The 18221-nt window shown below is 36.0% G+C and overlaps 1 protein-coding gene across 1 annotated transcript; it reads left to right on the forward strand.

The window, feature by feature from the left end:
* Positions 1-1013: 1013 nt before the first annotated feature.
* On the forward strand, positions 1014-17815 carry SEM1 (SEM1 26S proteasome subunit). Its single transcript, XM_045828246.1, has 3 exons — positions 1014-1206; positions 14029-14122; positions 17620-17815. Exons 1-3 carry the CDS (start codon positions 1131-1133, stop codon positions 17660-17662), a joined length of 213 nt encoding a protein of 70 aa, XP_045684202.1. The 5' UTR covers positions 1014-1130; the 3' UTR covers positions 17663-17815.
* The last annotated feature ends 406 nt before the right edge of the window (positions 17816-18221 follow it).

An 18221-nucleotide genomic window follows, 5' to 3' on the forward strand; every position in this document is an offset into this window, starting at 1 on the left:
ATTCCCTGGCCAAGTGGCTCAGTTGACTGGAGCTTCCTCCCATGCACCAAAAGGTTGCAAGTTCAATCCCCAGTAAGGTCCTTAGGGGAGACACCTGATCCATGTTTCTCTCTCTCATTGATGTCTCGCTTGCTCTCTCTGTCCTTCTCTCTGAAATTGATAAACCTATCCTCGGGTGAGGATTTAAAAAAATTCACAATGATTAATTTACAGTTAATTATATCACACATTCAACTATAATATGTATACATCTCACAGTTTTATATAGTTCACAACTACATTCCAAATGATATTAGATATTTTAAGAATTCAAAATGATGTATTTTGAACACCATAAAATATTACAAGCACACTCCATTTTAAAGGGCATTTACCACGGCGGAGCTGCAAGATGGAGGAACACGGAGCAGAAAAGCCTGGAGATGAAAGTAAGGTGAAGAAATCTGTATTTGCCTGGCTGGCGTAGCTCAGTGGTTTGAGTGCGGGCTGAGAACCAAAGTGTCTCATGTTCGATTCCCAGTCAGGGTACATGCCTGGGTTGCAGGCCATGACCCCCAGCAACCGCACATTGATGTTTCTTTCTCCCTCCCTTCCCTCTCTAAAAATAAATTAAATCTTAAAAAAAAGAAAAAAGAAATCTGTGACTTTGGCTACTTCTGAATATGAATTTTCTGTGATGTGGAGATATTTAATACCATGCTTAGAGAATTGGTTTAAGGCTGTAGCTAATCTATGTTTATTTTAGGGCCTGGCCTAAATGAATTCATTTAACGGGCCTTAATGAATCTCAGTGGCCACGTCATCCCTGAAGTTTTAATTTTTCTACACATTATGACTCTTTTCCAGTCTAGGAAACCTACTCCAAAGTCCAGTTGCTCAATTCAGAGACTCCGGACAAGACCTCGGAAGCACAACAAAACTTTTCCAACTCTTTACAACGGCTAAGCCCGCAGGAAGCGCTGGGCGGACCTCCAGTATCCCAGCATTCCTCGCGCCGCTCCGGCCGCTCTCCTCTGGCGTCTCTATGGCAGAGCGGCCTCGGAGGCGGCAGCGGCGATACCGACTGTGGTGAGGGCGACTGGCCCCGACTCTCCTCCTGGACTGAAAGGTTTCGGGCGCGGAGAGTTACGATGTCAGAGAAGAAGCAGCCGGTAGACCTGGGTCTCCTGGAGGAGGACGACGAGTTCGAGGAGTTCCCCGCGGAAGGTAGGCGGCTGGGCCTCCGCCTCCGGCCGCGCGGATGGTGACTCAGGCCTCCTGTTGAAGGAGACGCGGCAGCCGGGGCGGGTCCCAGAGGCGCCCTCGGGGACTTTGGACCCCTCGGCCGGCTTTGGAGGCTCTACGAGTGCGACCCTCCATGCTACCGGCTTCGGGTTCGGAGTGCCCCGGTGGACCTCGCGGGTGAGGCAGAGTGCCTTCTGCTTCCTCTTTGGGAGGAGCCACGGGCCCCAGGGGCCCCTACTCCCTGTACCAGGGTTGGGGGGGGATTCGTACTTCCACTCTTCGTCCCGGTTACCTCGTTCGTGACTACGTAACCTCTTTTCCCTTTATTTTCTTTTGGTGCAGCAGCCTTCCTTGGCCTTTAGTTCTTCCAAAATTGTTTCTGATTTGGCCAGGGCTGCTTACTGTTAGGACTTCACAAATGAAGCCTGTTGAACACGATGGGAGGGTCAGGTATTGGTGCTTAATACACATTATTGTTGTATTGTTCCTCACTCACTTTTTATTACTTCACTTTAAACTAACATACGTTTAAGGATTTATAAGACGCTAAAACTTCTCTATTTTTATTAGCTTTATGGTTACAAAGAGGAGCTAATTCATTTTTACAAATCCAGCACGTAGGTACCGATGTTACCATTTCTCAGATAAACTGAAGCTTGGAACAGTGAACAAACTTCCCGGTGTCACGTAACTGGCTTCAATTGATGGGCAGCTGGCCCAGTTGACACCAGAGTTCTTAAACTCTTTATCTGTTTGTTAGATTTTGTTAGATTTGGTTCTCTTTATTTGTTAGATCGTTGTGGCTACTTAGTATTTTTCACCGTTACTTGCTTTATTGGCTAAATGTTATACCTAAGATAAATATCTCTTAAGAAAAGGAGATTACTATTGGGTGGTCTTTTTGAAGGTGGTAGAAAGAATTGTGATTAATGGTGTACAAATTTGTTAAATTAAGCAATTATTTGCATCACTAAAATTGTTCTAAGGTGTAACCATCATGATTCTATTATGTCATAAAACCACACAGCTGGAACACTTGTTCTTTGTATTTATAATATACCCTTTTTAAAAAAAATGAAGTAGACATTAGTGTGCATATTACATAAACTCAAACTAACAAGCACATTTCTTTTGATTTCTGAGATTCATTGTATATTGTGGGGATTGTTGGTTTTCTGTTTTGATAGTAGAGTTATCTGTCAGCCGTGTTTTCTTTACCTCACTTGGAAGTTGGTGTGTGATCCTCCAATTTTGAACTATGCAGTAGAAAACTGGCTGCTTAAGGGCAGGATCCACTTCTGACTCCACTTCAAAATAGCATTTATTCATTATCACATACAAGGTACAGTGTTAGGCACTTTGTTTACATTACTATTGACATTACATAGTCTAATTGTCACCACAATGCTGAGGAAACTGAGGCTTAGATTTAAAAAAAACTTGCCACTAAGTGGTTAGTCCCCAGCCCAAGTTTTCTTAGTAACACTTAGGGAAGTGCCTGGCACTTCCACATGTAGGTGGTCAGTGAATGCTTATTGAATGAATGAATGAATGAATCTGTAGTTTAAGTAGTTGAAAATTGACTGCTTAAAAAGTATCTAGAAATAAGTGTGTACCCGATGATACATATGATTTTTCTCCTCAGCTTTTCTTCTTACCAGCTTTTGCAGAATGTGTAATTTATTCTTGTTCTCAGTTTATGCTGTGAGCAGCAATTTGTTTAAAATGTTCATAGTTACATAGTAAAACTCATTTAAAGCCAAGAGGTAAAGCAGAGAATTTTTTTGTGTGAAGACAAAGGCCTTTATAACAAACTGGTTTATTAGCCTTAAGTAGTTCACCATTTATTGGTCCTTGTAGAACATTGGTTATCTTCAGATTTGAATGTGTAGAACCTGCTTCATTCAGGAAACTTTCTATTTAGAATGAGAAATAACATTTGAAATTACTCTGTTTTGTTCAGGTTTCTGTATGTTTCTTGGGTTTATAATTCAGATAGTTTTCCCTTTCATGTTAATTTGAATTACTAAGATTTTGTTGGATACAAAATTAGTCTAAGATTAAATCAATATATACTAATAAAACTGCTCTGATAAGTAACAAAGCTAAATGTCCATCCAGAATATATATGTACATATACATACACACATATATAAAATTTTATGTGTCTTTGTATGTAATTTTTATGTACACGCAGAGGGCTATATTATATATACTAGTCTCTTCTTATATTTTATATCTTAGACATGTGTTTGCATTAATATAAAAGCCTACCTCATGCTTTTTAACAGTGATGCACTACTAGTCCATTGTATGCATGTTAAATCTATTTAGCTTTTGTGCTTACTATCAGATAAACTCTTAGGGGAGAATTTGCCAAATCAAATTGGCAGGTGTGTTTTTATTTTTTAGTGTAATTTTCTTACTTTGAAATGATTGCAAACTTACAGAGTAATTGAAAGTACAAACAACCTTTTTCTCCTGAACCATTTTAGAGTTAAGTTGCCAGCCTGATGCACATCACCCTTTAATATTTTAATATGAATTTCCTAGAGAGACATAATCACAGTACAAACACCAAAATTGGCAATTAGTACACTGTTACATTATTGTCTTCTAATCCACAAATCTCAGATTTTCTCCAGTTGTCTCAATAATATCTTGACTCAGAATCATGGATTCTATATTCATTGTCATGTCCCTTTAGTCTTCATTCTAGAGCACTTATCAGTTTGTCTTTTGTGATTTTGACATTTTTGAATTTTATAGGCCAGTTATTTTATAGAGTGTACCTTAACTTTGATTTTTCTCATTGTTTCTACATAATTAGATTCAGGTTCTGCACGTTGGCAGGAATATCATGGTCATGGTGCTATGTCTTATTACATCCTGTCAGGAAGAACATGATTTTCATTTGTAACATTAATGATAATGATCACTTTGATCACTTTATTAAGGTAGTGTCTGAGAGTTTTCCGTTGTTAGATTAACTCATTTTCCCTTCATAATTAATAGGTATTTTGTAAAGAGGGATTTTGAAATCATGTACATACGTGGGGGAGACCCAAAAACACCCCCAGAATTTATTTATAAAAAAGTGTGTACTTACTCTCTTTTTTTTTAACCTTAAAATTTATTCTGGCTGGCAATTCTTTTTTAAAGATTTTATTTATTTATTTTTAGAGAGGGAAGGGTGGGAGAGAGAGAAACATGAATGTGCTGTTGCTGGGGGCCGTGGCCTGCAACCTAGGCATGTGCCCTGACTGGGAATCGAACCTGCGATCCTTTGGTTCGCAGCCCGCGCTCAATCCACTGAGCTATGCCAGCCAGGGCGAAAAAGTGTGTACTTATTCTTACATGTTTAAACTTCAGTCACCTTCAGATTACTCTCCATTTGATGCAATACACCTATCGAGACACTTTTTTCACTACTAAAAACAGTTTTTGAACTTGTTGATTCTGGTGTATTTTAGTGCTTCTGCTGCTTTTGTTTTCCCTCTTCCACATTGGCAAAACGTTTTCCTTCGAGGACTTTTTTCATCTGGGGAAACCAAAAAAGTGAGTCACTTGGGGCTAGATACAAGGGGCCTTTTGGTCAAAAACTGGTGAACACTCAGCGCAGTGTGGGCAGGTACATTTGTAAATCACCCATCACGAAATGGACAGATGCATTGAAAGAGTCTTCAAAAAATTTGCTGAAGCTGAACACAGCCTCTCATAACAATGCCAGCTGGTACACTGGTACAGATGGGCTCCTAGAACACTCACCTAGTGAGGGAAGCTGTATTACAAGGGGTCTGCCTGCCCTCCAGAAGATAATTCTGGTTTTTGGCGGTCCCCCCTTGTATAGTACTCCATTCAGCATCAGACTTTCATTTTTTTTAAGATTTATTTATTTTTAGAGAGAGAGAGAGAGAAACATGAATGTGTGGTTGCTGGGGGCCGTGGCCTGCAACCCTGGCATGTACCCTGACTGGGAATCGAACCTGCGATACTTCAGTTCTTAGCCTGCACTCAATCCACTGAGCTGTGCCAGCCAGGGCTTAGACTTTCATTTTGTTCATTTGCTTATTTATATCCATGTGGATTGAAGGATTCTCATTCAATGTTATTATTTATTGCTGTTATTTACTTAGATCCTCAAATTGTCCCATATTTGAACATTGAGAAGCTCTTCAGGCTATCTTTTGTGACCTTTTGATATGTTACCATCATTCTTTTGTGTATTTCCTAACATTCTGGCACAAGAAAGTATTACAAGCTGGTCTTGTACTTTTCCCTACTCCAGTTCTGGAATCAGGCATTTCTCCAAGGGCATTATTTTTCATGGAGAATGATAGTTAGAAGGCAAGTTCTTAACTCCAGTTGTGCTAATTGCATTTGGGACCATCTGAGTGGAAGGAACTAGGAAATAATAAGTGTGTGTGTATATATATACACTTTTACGTGTGTGTAAAGTCATGAGTTCACATAGCACCAATATCTGTTCATCACAGGGTTTATTCTATTTTTTTCCCCATATTTGTAATACCCTTCCCCAACAGTGAGAAGCCTGGCTTTGTTATCATAAATATATTGTCTTTTTGGTCATACTCTTTTCTAACCAGTCTTTGTTACCCCCTCCACCCACAGTTGACCTCCTTATCTCACTTGGGCTTCAACATTCTATGTCAGGCCATCCTCTCCCTTCCTCACTCAGTATTGTATGACTTCTTCACCCTGTTCAGGCTCTGACACACCACCCACACAGTGTTCCCCCTCTACAGGAATGCCCTCGTGGCTCTGCTTGGGTGTGGACACCTCATCCGGGACTAGGTGCCTTTTGAAATTTGACATACATTTTCAAATTGCCTTTGAGAAGGGTTACATTAATTAAGTCTTACTTATAGTGCACCTTTCCCCTCATTAGGTTGCCTGTACTCCATGTTAAATGTTTTAGTTGTTGTCAGTATGAAGGATGAAAAATATAATTGCATCATTTTGACTTGATTTCTTTGAGTGAGATTGACCATTATATTTTTCCTTGAACTGTTACCTTTGTTTCAATTTTATTTTTTAGTACTTATCCAAGGATATGTTTTTATTGATTTGAGAGAGAGGAAGGGAGGGAGAGAGAGAAAAACATAGATGTGAGAGAGAAACATCAATATGTTGCCTCTTGTATGCACTCCAACTGGGGTATGTGCCCTGACCAGGGTCAAAACCACAACCATTTGGTGTGTGGGATGATGCTCCGACCAACTGAGCCACCCAGCCAGGGTGAACTGTTACCTTCTCAGTTTCTTAATATATAATTTGTGGATAATAATTAAAATCATATAGCTTATGTGATAGTATTAGTCTGCTAGAACTGCTGTAACAGAATACCATATACTGAGTGGCTTGAACAACAGGAATTTACTTTCTCACAGTTCTGGAACCTGGGAATTCCAAGATGAAGAAGGTATTAGCTGATTAATATCCTGGTCAGGGCTCTCTTCCTGTCTTAGAGACTATTGCCTTTTCACTATGTCTTTACAAGGTGGAGAAGAGAGAAAGCTCTCTAGTGTCTTTCCCTGTAATGTAGGGGTGTCCAGCCTGCAGCCTGCAGCCCATGAATGTGGCCCAACACAAAAGTATAAATTTACTTAAAACATTACTTAGTTTTATTACTTAGATATGTACATTTTCTATATTAGTGATAACAAACTTGGGACCTGCTTGATGATTTTAAAAGATTATCATAAGGGCAGCTGCATGATTAGGATTATTATGTGAGGACTTTTTTGCATATCTGTGGTGGCGGATATCACAAAAATTATGCATGGACCTTTTTTGCGGGGTAGGGGGGTGCTCATCAGTTTTCTTTAGTGTTTGTGTATTTAATGTGTGGCCCAAGACAATGCTTCTTCCAGTGTGGCCCAGAGATGCCAAAAGGTTGGACACCCCTGCAAATGGCACTAATAATTTAATCACAAGGATTCCACTCTTATGACTTCATGCAACCTAATTACCTTCAAAAGCCCCCATCTTCAAATGCCATCACATTAGGGGTTAGAGCTTCAACATAAGGATTTTGGGGTTTGGAGGACAGACATTCAGTCCATAACAATGGTACGTATGAAGTGCATAGCACAGAGTTTGGCATAAAGTTGGTATTCAGTGAATATTAGAGCCCTTTCCTTTCTCCCTCCTAATCTATTTAGGGATTTGGATTTTAGATAATGTTTAATAATTAATTTACTTAGAGTTAGAACTACTTTGATGAATATTTTATTTGTAATTTTAAGTATATCCAAAATTAAGCTTGTTAAGTTTGTGAGTTGTTTGAAAGTTATTTTCTAGTATTAAAAACTTTTAAATTAAAAAATGTTATTTTTTTCCAAAAATACTTTTAAAAAGTGTGGTTATTCACACAAAATATGAAAGGACAAAGAACAATAGTATACATTGTTTAAGTATGCATACAGATGGATGAGGGCTATAAAAAAAGGAGTGAAAAACCTCAAAATCAAGATGTTGATGCTTGGGAGGGTGTAGTGAGAGGTGTGACTCAGGATCTCACACAGTAAAAACTACTTTGTAAGACTGATTAGCTATTTCACTTATTTTATGGAACAAATAAGCAATTGTGACAATGTTACTACTCAGTTGTTAAACATTACTCGTTGAAAAATGTGATGGACTGAAAACATTTAGGAAAAATAAGTTTCAAAATTAGACTTTTCTTCTGAACTTTCAAAGATTCAAATATCCCCCCCCCACACACACACACACTCCCCACTTAGTTTTGCATTCTGTTGTATATGTAAGTAATGCTTGGTAGAAGTAGTATTGTTGTCTCCTGTTGTTTTTGTCATGGAACATGTTTCTTTTCTTACATCCATCACCCTTCAAGTTCTCTAGCAGTAATTAGCACATAATAAATGATGTATTCACTGGAAATATATTTGTTGAGCGCTTCCTATAAATGGCACTGAATGGTGCAGAGAGAGAATGCTATTAACTGCCATTTGTCAATAATAAGTGCTTTAGATACATGGTCTCATTTAGTCCTTGTAGCAGCCTTATGGTTTTTTACTTAGGGCTCAGGAAAAGACCAAGGTCACAGTTAACTAGAACAGGGGTGTCAAACTCATTTTCACTGGGGCCACATCACCCTCCAGGTTGTCTTCAAAGGGCCGAATGTAGTTTTAGGGCTGTATAAATGTAACTACTCCTAACAGTTAAGCAAGAGGGAGCTTGGTGCCGCTGCCACAGACGGGATAAAAGTGGAGGACTGCTTGTGGGCCTTGTGTTTGCCACTTGTCAACTAGAGGCTGCACTGAGCCATATTTGACTCCTTAAGATGTATTTGTCTTTGGACTCAGTGAAAATAATGGGCCAGTAGTTTTCAAACCAAGTTTGAACTTTTTAGTATTGGGTTAGCCAAAATTTCTCTGTACGATGGCTCTAGTAGTGCATAGTTGTCTTGAACTTCATTCAAAACAATTTTGTTAGATTGTTTCGTGACAGCTGTCCTATCAGTATGCATTAAAAAAACAGTCAAAATTGGTGAGTTTTTGTGTAGCCATTTTAATATTGAAGATGGAAGAAAATATGCAACATTTTCAGCTTATTATGCTTTATCATTTCAAGAATGGTAAAAACATAACTGAAATGCAAAAAAAGATTGGTGCAGTGTGTGGAGAAGGTGCTGTGACTGACTGAACATGTCAAAAGTGGTCTGTGAAGTTTCATGCTGGAAATGTCCTGTTGGACGATGCTCCATGTTGAAGTTGATAGCAGTCAAATCAAGACATTGAGGACAGTCAGTGTTATACCACATGGAAGATAGCTGACATGTTCAAAATATCCAAATCAATAAAATTATTGCTGAAAATTAAAAAATATCTTTTATTTACAGAAAACAACTAAACAGACTTTTTGGCCAACCCATTGTCTTGCAGTTGCTTATCCTGGCATGTGAGGCTGTAAGTCCTTCCCTTCTGACCCCTCACTCCAAATTACACCAGAGCTTCTTCCTTTTTGACTCTTTTTATCTGTAGGGCTTCTGGATAAGAGTTACGTTGTTTCCTTCCAACTGCTGCTGCTGGTGGTGGTGTGGTGGTGGTGGGGTGAGGATTAATCAACTGAAAAAGTGCAACAGCAGTTGAAAAAAAGGGGGACATTATTTCCAGTTGTGTACAGTATGAGATGGCAACATTTGAACAGGGTTTTCCAAAGATAGAAATGTAGAAAGGGGGTTTCCAACAGAAGGGCAAAGAAGTAGATGTTTGGAGGTGGAAAATTAATGTATATAATTTGGCTTTGAAATAGTGGTTTCAAATGCAGGTGTTTTGGGGTCCAGTCATGGAAGACTTTAAGCCAAATGACAAGTTGAGACTTTATGCTTAGATAAGGTGAGGCATGGATTTTTTTTGTTTGTTTGTTCGATATGTGTGAGTTTTCCTTTAAATAGGCAGTTTGGGAAAAATTAACCGAGCAGAATTAATATGAAAGGATAGAGAGAGAGAGAGAGAGAGAGAGAGAGAGACAGAGTCAATGAAGCTAATTAGCAAATTATTGAAGTAGCTTAGGTGAGGACTATTGGCCTGAAATAAGTTGTTATTAGAAAAGAAGTGGAGAGTGATACAGGAATAACAAGGGAGTTTTGGCAACTAGTTTGATAATGGAGTGTTGGGAGTAAGAAGAAACCAGAAGTTGTGATTTTTCACTTGGCATGTCTGACGTATGACAGATGGCAGAATTCACGTTGGATACCCTTGATTTAGGAGTATGGAGGACCAGAATGAGGGAATTGAGATGGATGTAGGGCATGAGGACTTGGAAAAGGTGAGAATAGTAATGGCTTTGGAGAATTCTGTAAGAGAGAATTAAGACCATTGATTAACAAAGGGAACCAAAGTCAACATGACTTAATAGTGGAACCATTCTGCCAGGTACAGTTATAAAAATAATTGACGAAGAGAACTGAGTTTCCTTTTTTAGAGTAAGAAAAATTATAAATGGTTATGTGAATTATTTTGAGTCTCTCATATTTCTGCGAACAAATAACTAAAAGTTCACCAGTAGTTTGGTAGCAACATTGTTTATAACTTGCTTTAGGTTGGTGCTCTGAAGTTCCTTACTGACATTTTTGGTCTTTGTTGGAGAAAATAAAGTAATACAGTGGTGCTTTGCTAGATACTGGTTTTAGACGTTAGATCTCTAGGATAAATATTTTTGTATCGTGATAATCTACAGAAGTGAAATTTTATTTGAAAAGTTTTAATCTATTTTATACAGTTTAAGCAGGAACACATAAATGTAAGTTGATCTCAGAATGACTAGATTTAGTGTGGCTTCATTATCATATTCATGAACATAATGATGCTCTTTGCTACTATTGCGGTTCTCTTTTCACTCACCTGTTATGATGAGGATACAATTTAGAATTTTTTTGAACTTTCGTCTGTCTCTTTTGTATTTTTCTTTATATAATATTCTCCATATATAAGCACATTTTTTATTTGAAGAAACTTTGTTGGAGATGAGTTTTATATTTAGAGTAGCTTCACTATTAAGGAATGAATGAGAACTTGATGCTCCTGAAAATCAGTATAGACTATAATATTTACATACCCTATTTGGTATAAATTGAACTTCCTTTTTTCCAAAATGGTATCTTTAATACTCTTAGGAAGTTTTTGAATGTATGTTGGAGGGTGGGGCGAGTGATTTTAAAAACATTGAGAGAAAATTCTTTTGACACTTAAAAGTCAAGGTGCTACTTAGATAAAATACATGGGATCTTTGAAAGCGCAGATTTTTGAAATTTAAAGCTAGTCATGGGTATAATTTTCACTGACAAATGTGAACAAAGCCATATTTGGGGGCAAAGTCCTAGATAGTTTAGAATTGATAGTTATGTTTAGTTTAGAATTGGTAGTTATGTTTTAGGCATCTGTTATTGGTTATTTCTAGTTCTGACTTTTAAAATATGGTAAATTATTATTTTTTTTTGCCAGCACATGTCTGGAGGCCTGCACACTGAAGTCAACACAGATGTCATTAGTTAAACGATTAATCACAATACTCCCAGTTCATTTAGTGTTTAAGATAAAAACATACACTTTATAAAGTCATCCACACATTGAAGAAATGCATTAGATATGAATTGGGTATACTTGTTTGATTTATTATTTTGCCCTTTAAAAAAGGTATTTCTGGGTTTAAGTCTTTAAAACTGAGTGATTAAATGAAATTGAGTGGTTATCAGTGTATATTATAATTGCAAATTAATGCACAATTTAGTCAGAGATACATTGCAGGAGATACCAGCCAAACCCTAGAGATTACAATAGTCATAGCTTGTTTATGTTACATATTTACTTAGTAGAGTTGACATATATTATAATTTACATATATTTTAACATATGTTCAGTATGGAGAATTTGTAAGTGTTGGAAATAATATATGGGGCCATTATACTCTTATCATTTAAACTTTTTACATAATATAGTTTAGAACATTTCTAATTAATAAAGAAAATGTTTTAAAGTTTCTACCTAAAATAGATTATAGAGTCTGGTTTGTCAATGTGAACACTTGGTTTCTTAATGATACCCTTATTAAATAATTTAAAATACTTAGGTTGTAATTCAAATGGTTAATTATTGTCTTGGATATTTCATCTATGGTGATTGGAAGGATAACATGGCATAGGGACTTCGGATAAGAAATTAAGGTTAAAGAGTATATTCACATTTTATGTGATGATTAATGAAGAATTTAACCAACTCCTCCACTTTTGTATCTTTGTATACTCAAAAGTGTCATAATTATAAAGTACTTTATAATAATACCAAGGAAATAATAGAGCTATTACCAAGACTTTTTATATATATATTCTTCTCAAAATTTTGCTCACAATGGTGTTTTCCCCCCTTTCATGAGGTTTAAATGTTCTTAGCCATGTTTCTAATAGGCGACTACTAAGATGAAGCTAATAGCTAGAACATACTCAAGAGAGTATGTAAGTCTGATTACTGATTTGGAGAGAAGAGGATCAAACAAAAATTTACAAGGTCTGATTTAGAGTTGCATGTTTCACAGCTATTTGTTGTGCATATGCTAGGTACTATTTGAATTTAAGAACACAAAGATAAAATATAGTTGTTACTTTTGAGCTCAGACACTAGTAGTGAACATAGAAATAAGCTGATAATAACGATTGTACAGTATGTAAGTGTTGTGATAGAGCTGTACACAAAAGAGGGGACCTAATCTCTGAAGGTGAGGAGTAGAAGGGAATGGGGAAGGCTTCTGGAGGTAATCTCCAAACTGATTTCTTAAAAATTATTTTGAAACTTTCAACCCTATAGGAAAGTTTAAAACAGAACAGGTTGGGTGAAAGAAAGGGTCAGATGATGCACACTTCAGTTATAACATAAATAAGTCATGAGAATATAATACACAGCATGGCGACTATCATTAGTAATGCTGTACTGTGTATTTGAAAGTTTCTGAGAGAGCGGATCATAAAAGTTTTCATCACAAGAAAAAAAAGTAACTATAATAATTATGTTAACTAGGTTTATCATGGCGATCACTTTGCAATATACACAAATACCAAATCATTGTGTTGTACACCTAAAACTAATATAATACTATATGTTAATTACCTCAGCTTTAAGAGGGCAACAAACACCTAAGTTTCATCAGTTGTTAATATTTTGTCATGTTTATTTCTATCATATATGCCATATGCAATATATACCAAATATATAGAGAGAACCATTTGTAAGTAAACTATCAACAAAACACTTGACTCAGATATTTCAGCGTGCATGCCTTGAATAAAGACATTTTCAAACAATTTTACTATCAAGTTTAAAAAAATATTTGGTTGAGGTGGTGAAAGACAAATACCATATGATCTTACCTTTAACAGGAACCTAATCAATAAAACAAACAAACAAGCAAAATATAACCTAAGACACTGAAATAGAGAACAGGCTGAGAGTGACCAGAGGGGAAAGGGGAAGGGTTTGCAGGAACAAGTATAAAGGACACATGGAAACAAGGAGGGGTGGTGGAAACAGGAGGGGGGTGGGCTTCGAGTAAAAGGCAGAAAACTGTACTTGAACAACAATTAAAATTTAAAAAATAATTATAAAAAATATTTGGTCGACTTTTAAAATTTTTTCCTTGTTTTTGAAAAAAAAATTGATTCTGGACAGAAAGGAAGGGAGGGAAAAAGAAAGGGAGAGACACGTTGATGTGAGGGAGAAACATCCATCATTTGCTTCTTTTACATGCCAGGACTGGGGACTGAACCTGCAACCCAGGCCTGTGCTGTACTGGGAATCAAGCCCATGACCTTTTGCTTTCAGGATGATGCCCACACCGAGCAGGGCTGGTCTTCTTTTTATTATCTGTTTATGAGTTACCTTTTTTATGTTTAGCAATTCTAAATTTCAGGCTGGTATGTTCCTGCTACTCAACTTGCCTTTGTGTTATTAGTGCTGTGTTTTGAAAGATTGTGAAATAGACCTTATAAAAATTAGCTCAAGTAAAATTAGGGAAGTAAATATCCTCCTGAAATTATAAGAAATTTTCATGGCCAATAGAATTTTTTATATTAACTTCTGCAAATTTAAGAATTGAGAACATACGTGACAGCATAAATTGAGATTCAAAGTGTACGATTATCATTTATCATATATTTGGTATTAGATATTTTGAATTCTGAGAGTCTTCAGTGGCAAACTTTCTGAAGTTTTTGTGTTTATAGAAATAATATATGAGAACTATTTAGACAGCACCTGTTTCTCTTTTCAGACTGGACTGGTTTAGATGAAGATGAAGATGCACATGTCTGGGAGGATAATTGGGATGATGACAATGTAGAGGATGACTTCTCCAATCAGTTACGGTAAGCTTTAAGCCAGATTTTTATATAATTTAGTATTAATTATAAGCACAGAATATGTCATCTACATATGATAATTGGGCTCTTAAAAGATAATTAGTCTTTGAAATATGTTTTTGGATTGTGAAAAGTAAGACATACTGCCTTCATCTCCTGTGTTTCTAAATATGAATAATTTGTGTAATTGCCTAGAACTTTTGTTCTTTCTAGGCTCTTTACAGAAGTAGTTAAGTGGAAGCATATTTGCTGTTTTTTATCCTGTGAGTTTTTCTGTTGAAGTTAATTTTCTGTCAATACTAAATAACTCAGCAAAAATTAGAATTGTAAGTGTTAGGACCCAATAGATTGGTTTTCTCAACCTGGAATGGGGAGATGGGGGTGATAGGAGTGTATTTTTCACATTCATGTACATATCTACCTAATATGATTGATTTGCCAAAGTAAAATTCATATAATATAAAATTAACCATTTTAAAGTGTACAGTTAGTTTAGTGGCATTTTATATATTCCCAGTGTCGTGCAACCATTATCTCTTTTTAATTCCGAAACATTTCCAGCACCCCAAAAGGAAACACTGTTCCCAGTAAGCAGTCTGAATTCCTCTTTTTTGGCCAGCTCCTGGCCAACCACTAATTTGCTTTCTGTCTGTAGATTTGCCTGTTCTAGATATTTCGTATGAATGAATCATACAATAAGCAATCTTGTGTGGCTAGCTTCCTTCACTTAGCATGACATTTTCAAGTTTTATCCAGGTTGTAGCATGGATCAGTGCTTCATTTTTATGCATGAATAATACTCCATTGTATGGGTATGACACATTTTGTTTATCCATTTATCAGTTGAGGGACATTTGAGTTGTTTCCAGCTTATGACTTTTTTAAATTAATTTTTTAAAGAGAGGGGAAAGGAGAGAGAAAGAGGGGGAAAGGAGAGAGAAAGAGAGGGAGAGAAACATCAATCGGTTGCCTGTCATACATGCTCTGGTAGCAAACTGAACCTGCAACCTAGGCATTATGCCCTGACCTGGAGTGGAACCAGTGACCTTCCACTCTGTGGGACAACACCCAGCCAATTGAGCCACTCCCCTCAGGGCCCAGCTTGTGACTGTTGCGAACAGTGCTGCTATGAACATTCATGTGCAAGTTTTTGTTTGAATACCTGTTTTCAATTTGGGGGGATGTAATTGTAGCGGTAGAATTGCTGGGTCATGTCATAAAACTTTTTTGAGGAACTGCCAAACTGTTTTCCAGAGCAGCTGTACAATTTTACATTACTACCAGCAATGTGTGATGTTTCTAATCTCTTTTATGTTCTCACCAAACCTCGTTAGCTTTCATTTTTTTATTATAATCATCCTAGTCAGTGTAAGTTGGTGTCTCATTGTGGTTTCAAGTTTACATTTACCTAATGATGAGCTCTTATATTTGTTGGTCATTTGGGTATCTTGGAACAGTATCTATTCAAGTCCTTTGCCTATTTTTAACTTGGGTTGTTTGTCTTTTGTCTTTTTGTTGTTGAGTTGTACATGTTCTTTATATATTCTGGGTACTGGGTCCTTATCAGATATATATTTAGAAATATTTCCTCCCATTCCATTAGGTTGTCTTGCCACTTTCTTCATAGTGTTCTTTGCACAAAAGTTTTTAATTCTGGTGAAGTCCAGTTTACCTATTTTTAAAGAATTTTCAACAAATTCAAGGTTATGAAAATTCATCTCTGTTCTGTTTTAGAATTTTAGCTCTTACATTTAGATCTTCTATCCTTTTTGACTTAAGTTTTGTATATGTTGTGAAAGTAAGGTCCCGCTTTACTCTTTGCATGTAAATATTCAGTCGCACCAGCACCATTCGTTGTAAAGACAGTACTTTCCTCCTTGATTTTATTTTGATTCAACCCATACATATCTGTCTTCACAACGATACCTAAGTAGACTGTCACATACTTTGCTCAAATCAAGATAGGAAGTTCTCTTGCGGTCCTCTACTTTTCTAGTCTACTAGTGCATTTCTTCAAAAAGGAAATGAGATGATTTATAACAAAGTTTTAGAATTTTTAAAAATCATGTTATAGCTTCTGTTCTATACTGCATTTTTTTTATAGGCTCAAAAATCATACATTCTAAAGACTTGACCATTTTGGAGACTAATGACAATTTTAGTATTCTGGAAACTAATAACAATTTTACCCATCTTCTTTCTCCCCTTTTTGGAAATACACAATTTACCTTTCACTGTTAATTCTGGTACTTTTATAATTTCCATGATTTCTCAAAATTTCAGACTCTTACTTTTGACTGTATCTGTTCATTCTTTCAGTACCCAAGATATAATTATTCAGAGCCTCTAGACTTTAAACTACGTTAATGCACTATGGAGTTACGTCACCTGTCTTAGTTTTCAATTTTGTTTTAACGATGTTGTTTTTCATTTGTGATTTTGTGGACAAGATAGGAACAACAGCTATTGATTTATTTTGCCTACATATAGTTAATGCAGAATAATTCTTTTTTTTTTAATTTTTAATTTATTTTTAGTTTTATAGAGGGGGAAGGGAAGGAGAGAGGGAGAGAAACATTAGTGTGTGGTTGTGTCTCACACATCCCCTACTGGGGATCTGGTCCACAACCTGGGCATGTGCCCTGACTGGGAATCGAACCAGCAATCTTTTGGTTTGCAGGCCTGCACTCAATCCACTGAACTATACCAGTCAGGGCCAGAATAATTCTTATAAAACTTTAAATTTGGTTTATAATTTCTGTCTTAATTAGCTCAATAGATAAGTATAAATAGAGAAAGCAATTTGTTTATTCTTTTTTAAAAAATTTATTTATTGATTTTAGAGAGAGAGAAAGGGACAGAGGGAAAAACATTGATTTTTTTCTGCTTGTTCATACATTCATTGGTTGATTCTTGTCATCGTCCTGACCAGGGATCGAACCTGCAACCTTGGCATATGGGGACGATGCTCTGTCCAGCTGAGCTGCCTGGCTAGGGCCTGTTTATTCTTTATGTGTAAATAATAGTAATTCCTATTGTGATAATTATGAAATTCCAAAAAGTTTGTTACTACTGCTTTGTGTTTTTAACCATGTGATTAATGATTCTTAAAATTTGTTTAAATATTTGTTTATTCTTGTTTTAACATTTTTTATTTTAATTGTTGTTCAAGTACAGTTTTCTGTCTGTTTAAATATTTATTAGCAAAACTTTTGTATGCTATTTGGATGGTATTTGAAAGATAGCAGTAAATTTCTTGCATTTCTTCCATAGATTTATCAGAAAATTAAGGAATATGAAATATGCTTACTAATGAGAAATTAAAATTTTATTGTCATTATGTTGATTCACATCCAATTTCTATTTTATATAGGTTTCTCTTTAAGGACTAGTGTAAAGCTATTTGATAGTATTTTAAATTGGTGCCTAGATTTAGCTCATTGTTTCTTTTAATTTATCATAAAAAATGTCTAGTAATGTTGTATTTTTGTGTTTTATTGTAGAGCTGAACTAGAGAAACATGGTTATAAGATGGAGACCTCATAGTAGCCAGAAGAAATGTTGAAACAACCTAAACTTGAACTGTTACTAAATTCTAAGACAGAATCCAGGATGGGACTCTTTAAAAATACTTGTTTCATTACCTGCTTGGCTTTACTCTTGCTTTTGTAACACAAAAAAATAAATGTTTTGATCTAATTTTGGTTTGGTTCAGAAGTCTTCATTTTTGCCTCTGATAATTAATTTTCTCATATTGTTCGTGATTTTCCAGGACTTATTTATATAGGGACAGTAAAATTTCCTATTATGATTTTTTTAATGTTAACTGAGTCTCAGAGAGGTTAAATGATTTGAGGCTGAAATTCATATGATTCCCCACTTCAGTACTTTCTTAAACCACATCAATTAAATATTGGTCTTATTTATAAGGTTCTTTTAAATTACATTTAAACTTAAACTGTTTTTTGAAAGCTTGGGCAAACATGGACATTTTAAAGATGACTTCAAAACTTGTGTTTTCGATAATTAATATTTTAAAATACAGGTTTTAAAGGGTAGTATATTAATCATTTTAAATTGCTAATTAGTTACTGAGTAACTGTAT

The sequence above is a fragment of the Phyllostomus hastatus genome, unplaced genomic scaffold, assembly GCF_019186645.2.
Source record: "Phyllostomus hastatus isolate PE091 unplaced genomic scaffold, TTU_PhHast_1.1 phas_scaffold_78, whole genome shotgun sequence".
NCBI classification, from domain to species: Eukaryota; Metazoa; Chordata; class Mammalia; order Chiroptera; family Phyllostomidae; genus Phyllostomus; species Phyllostomus hastatus.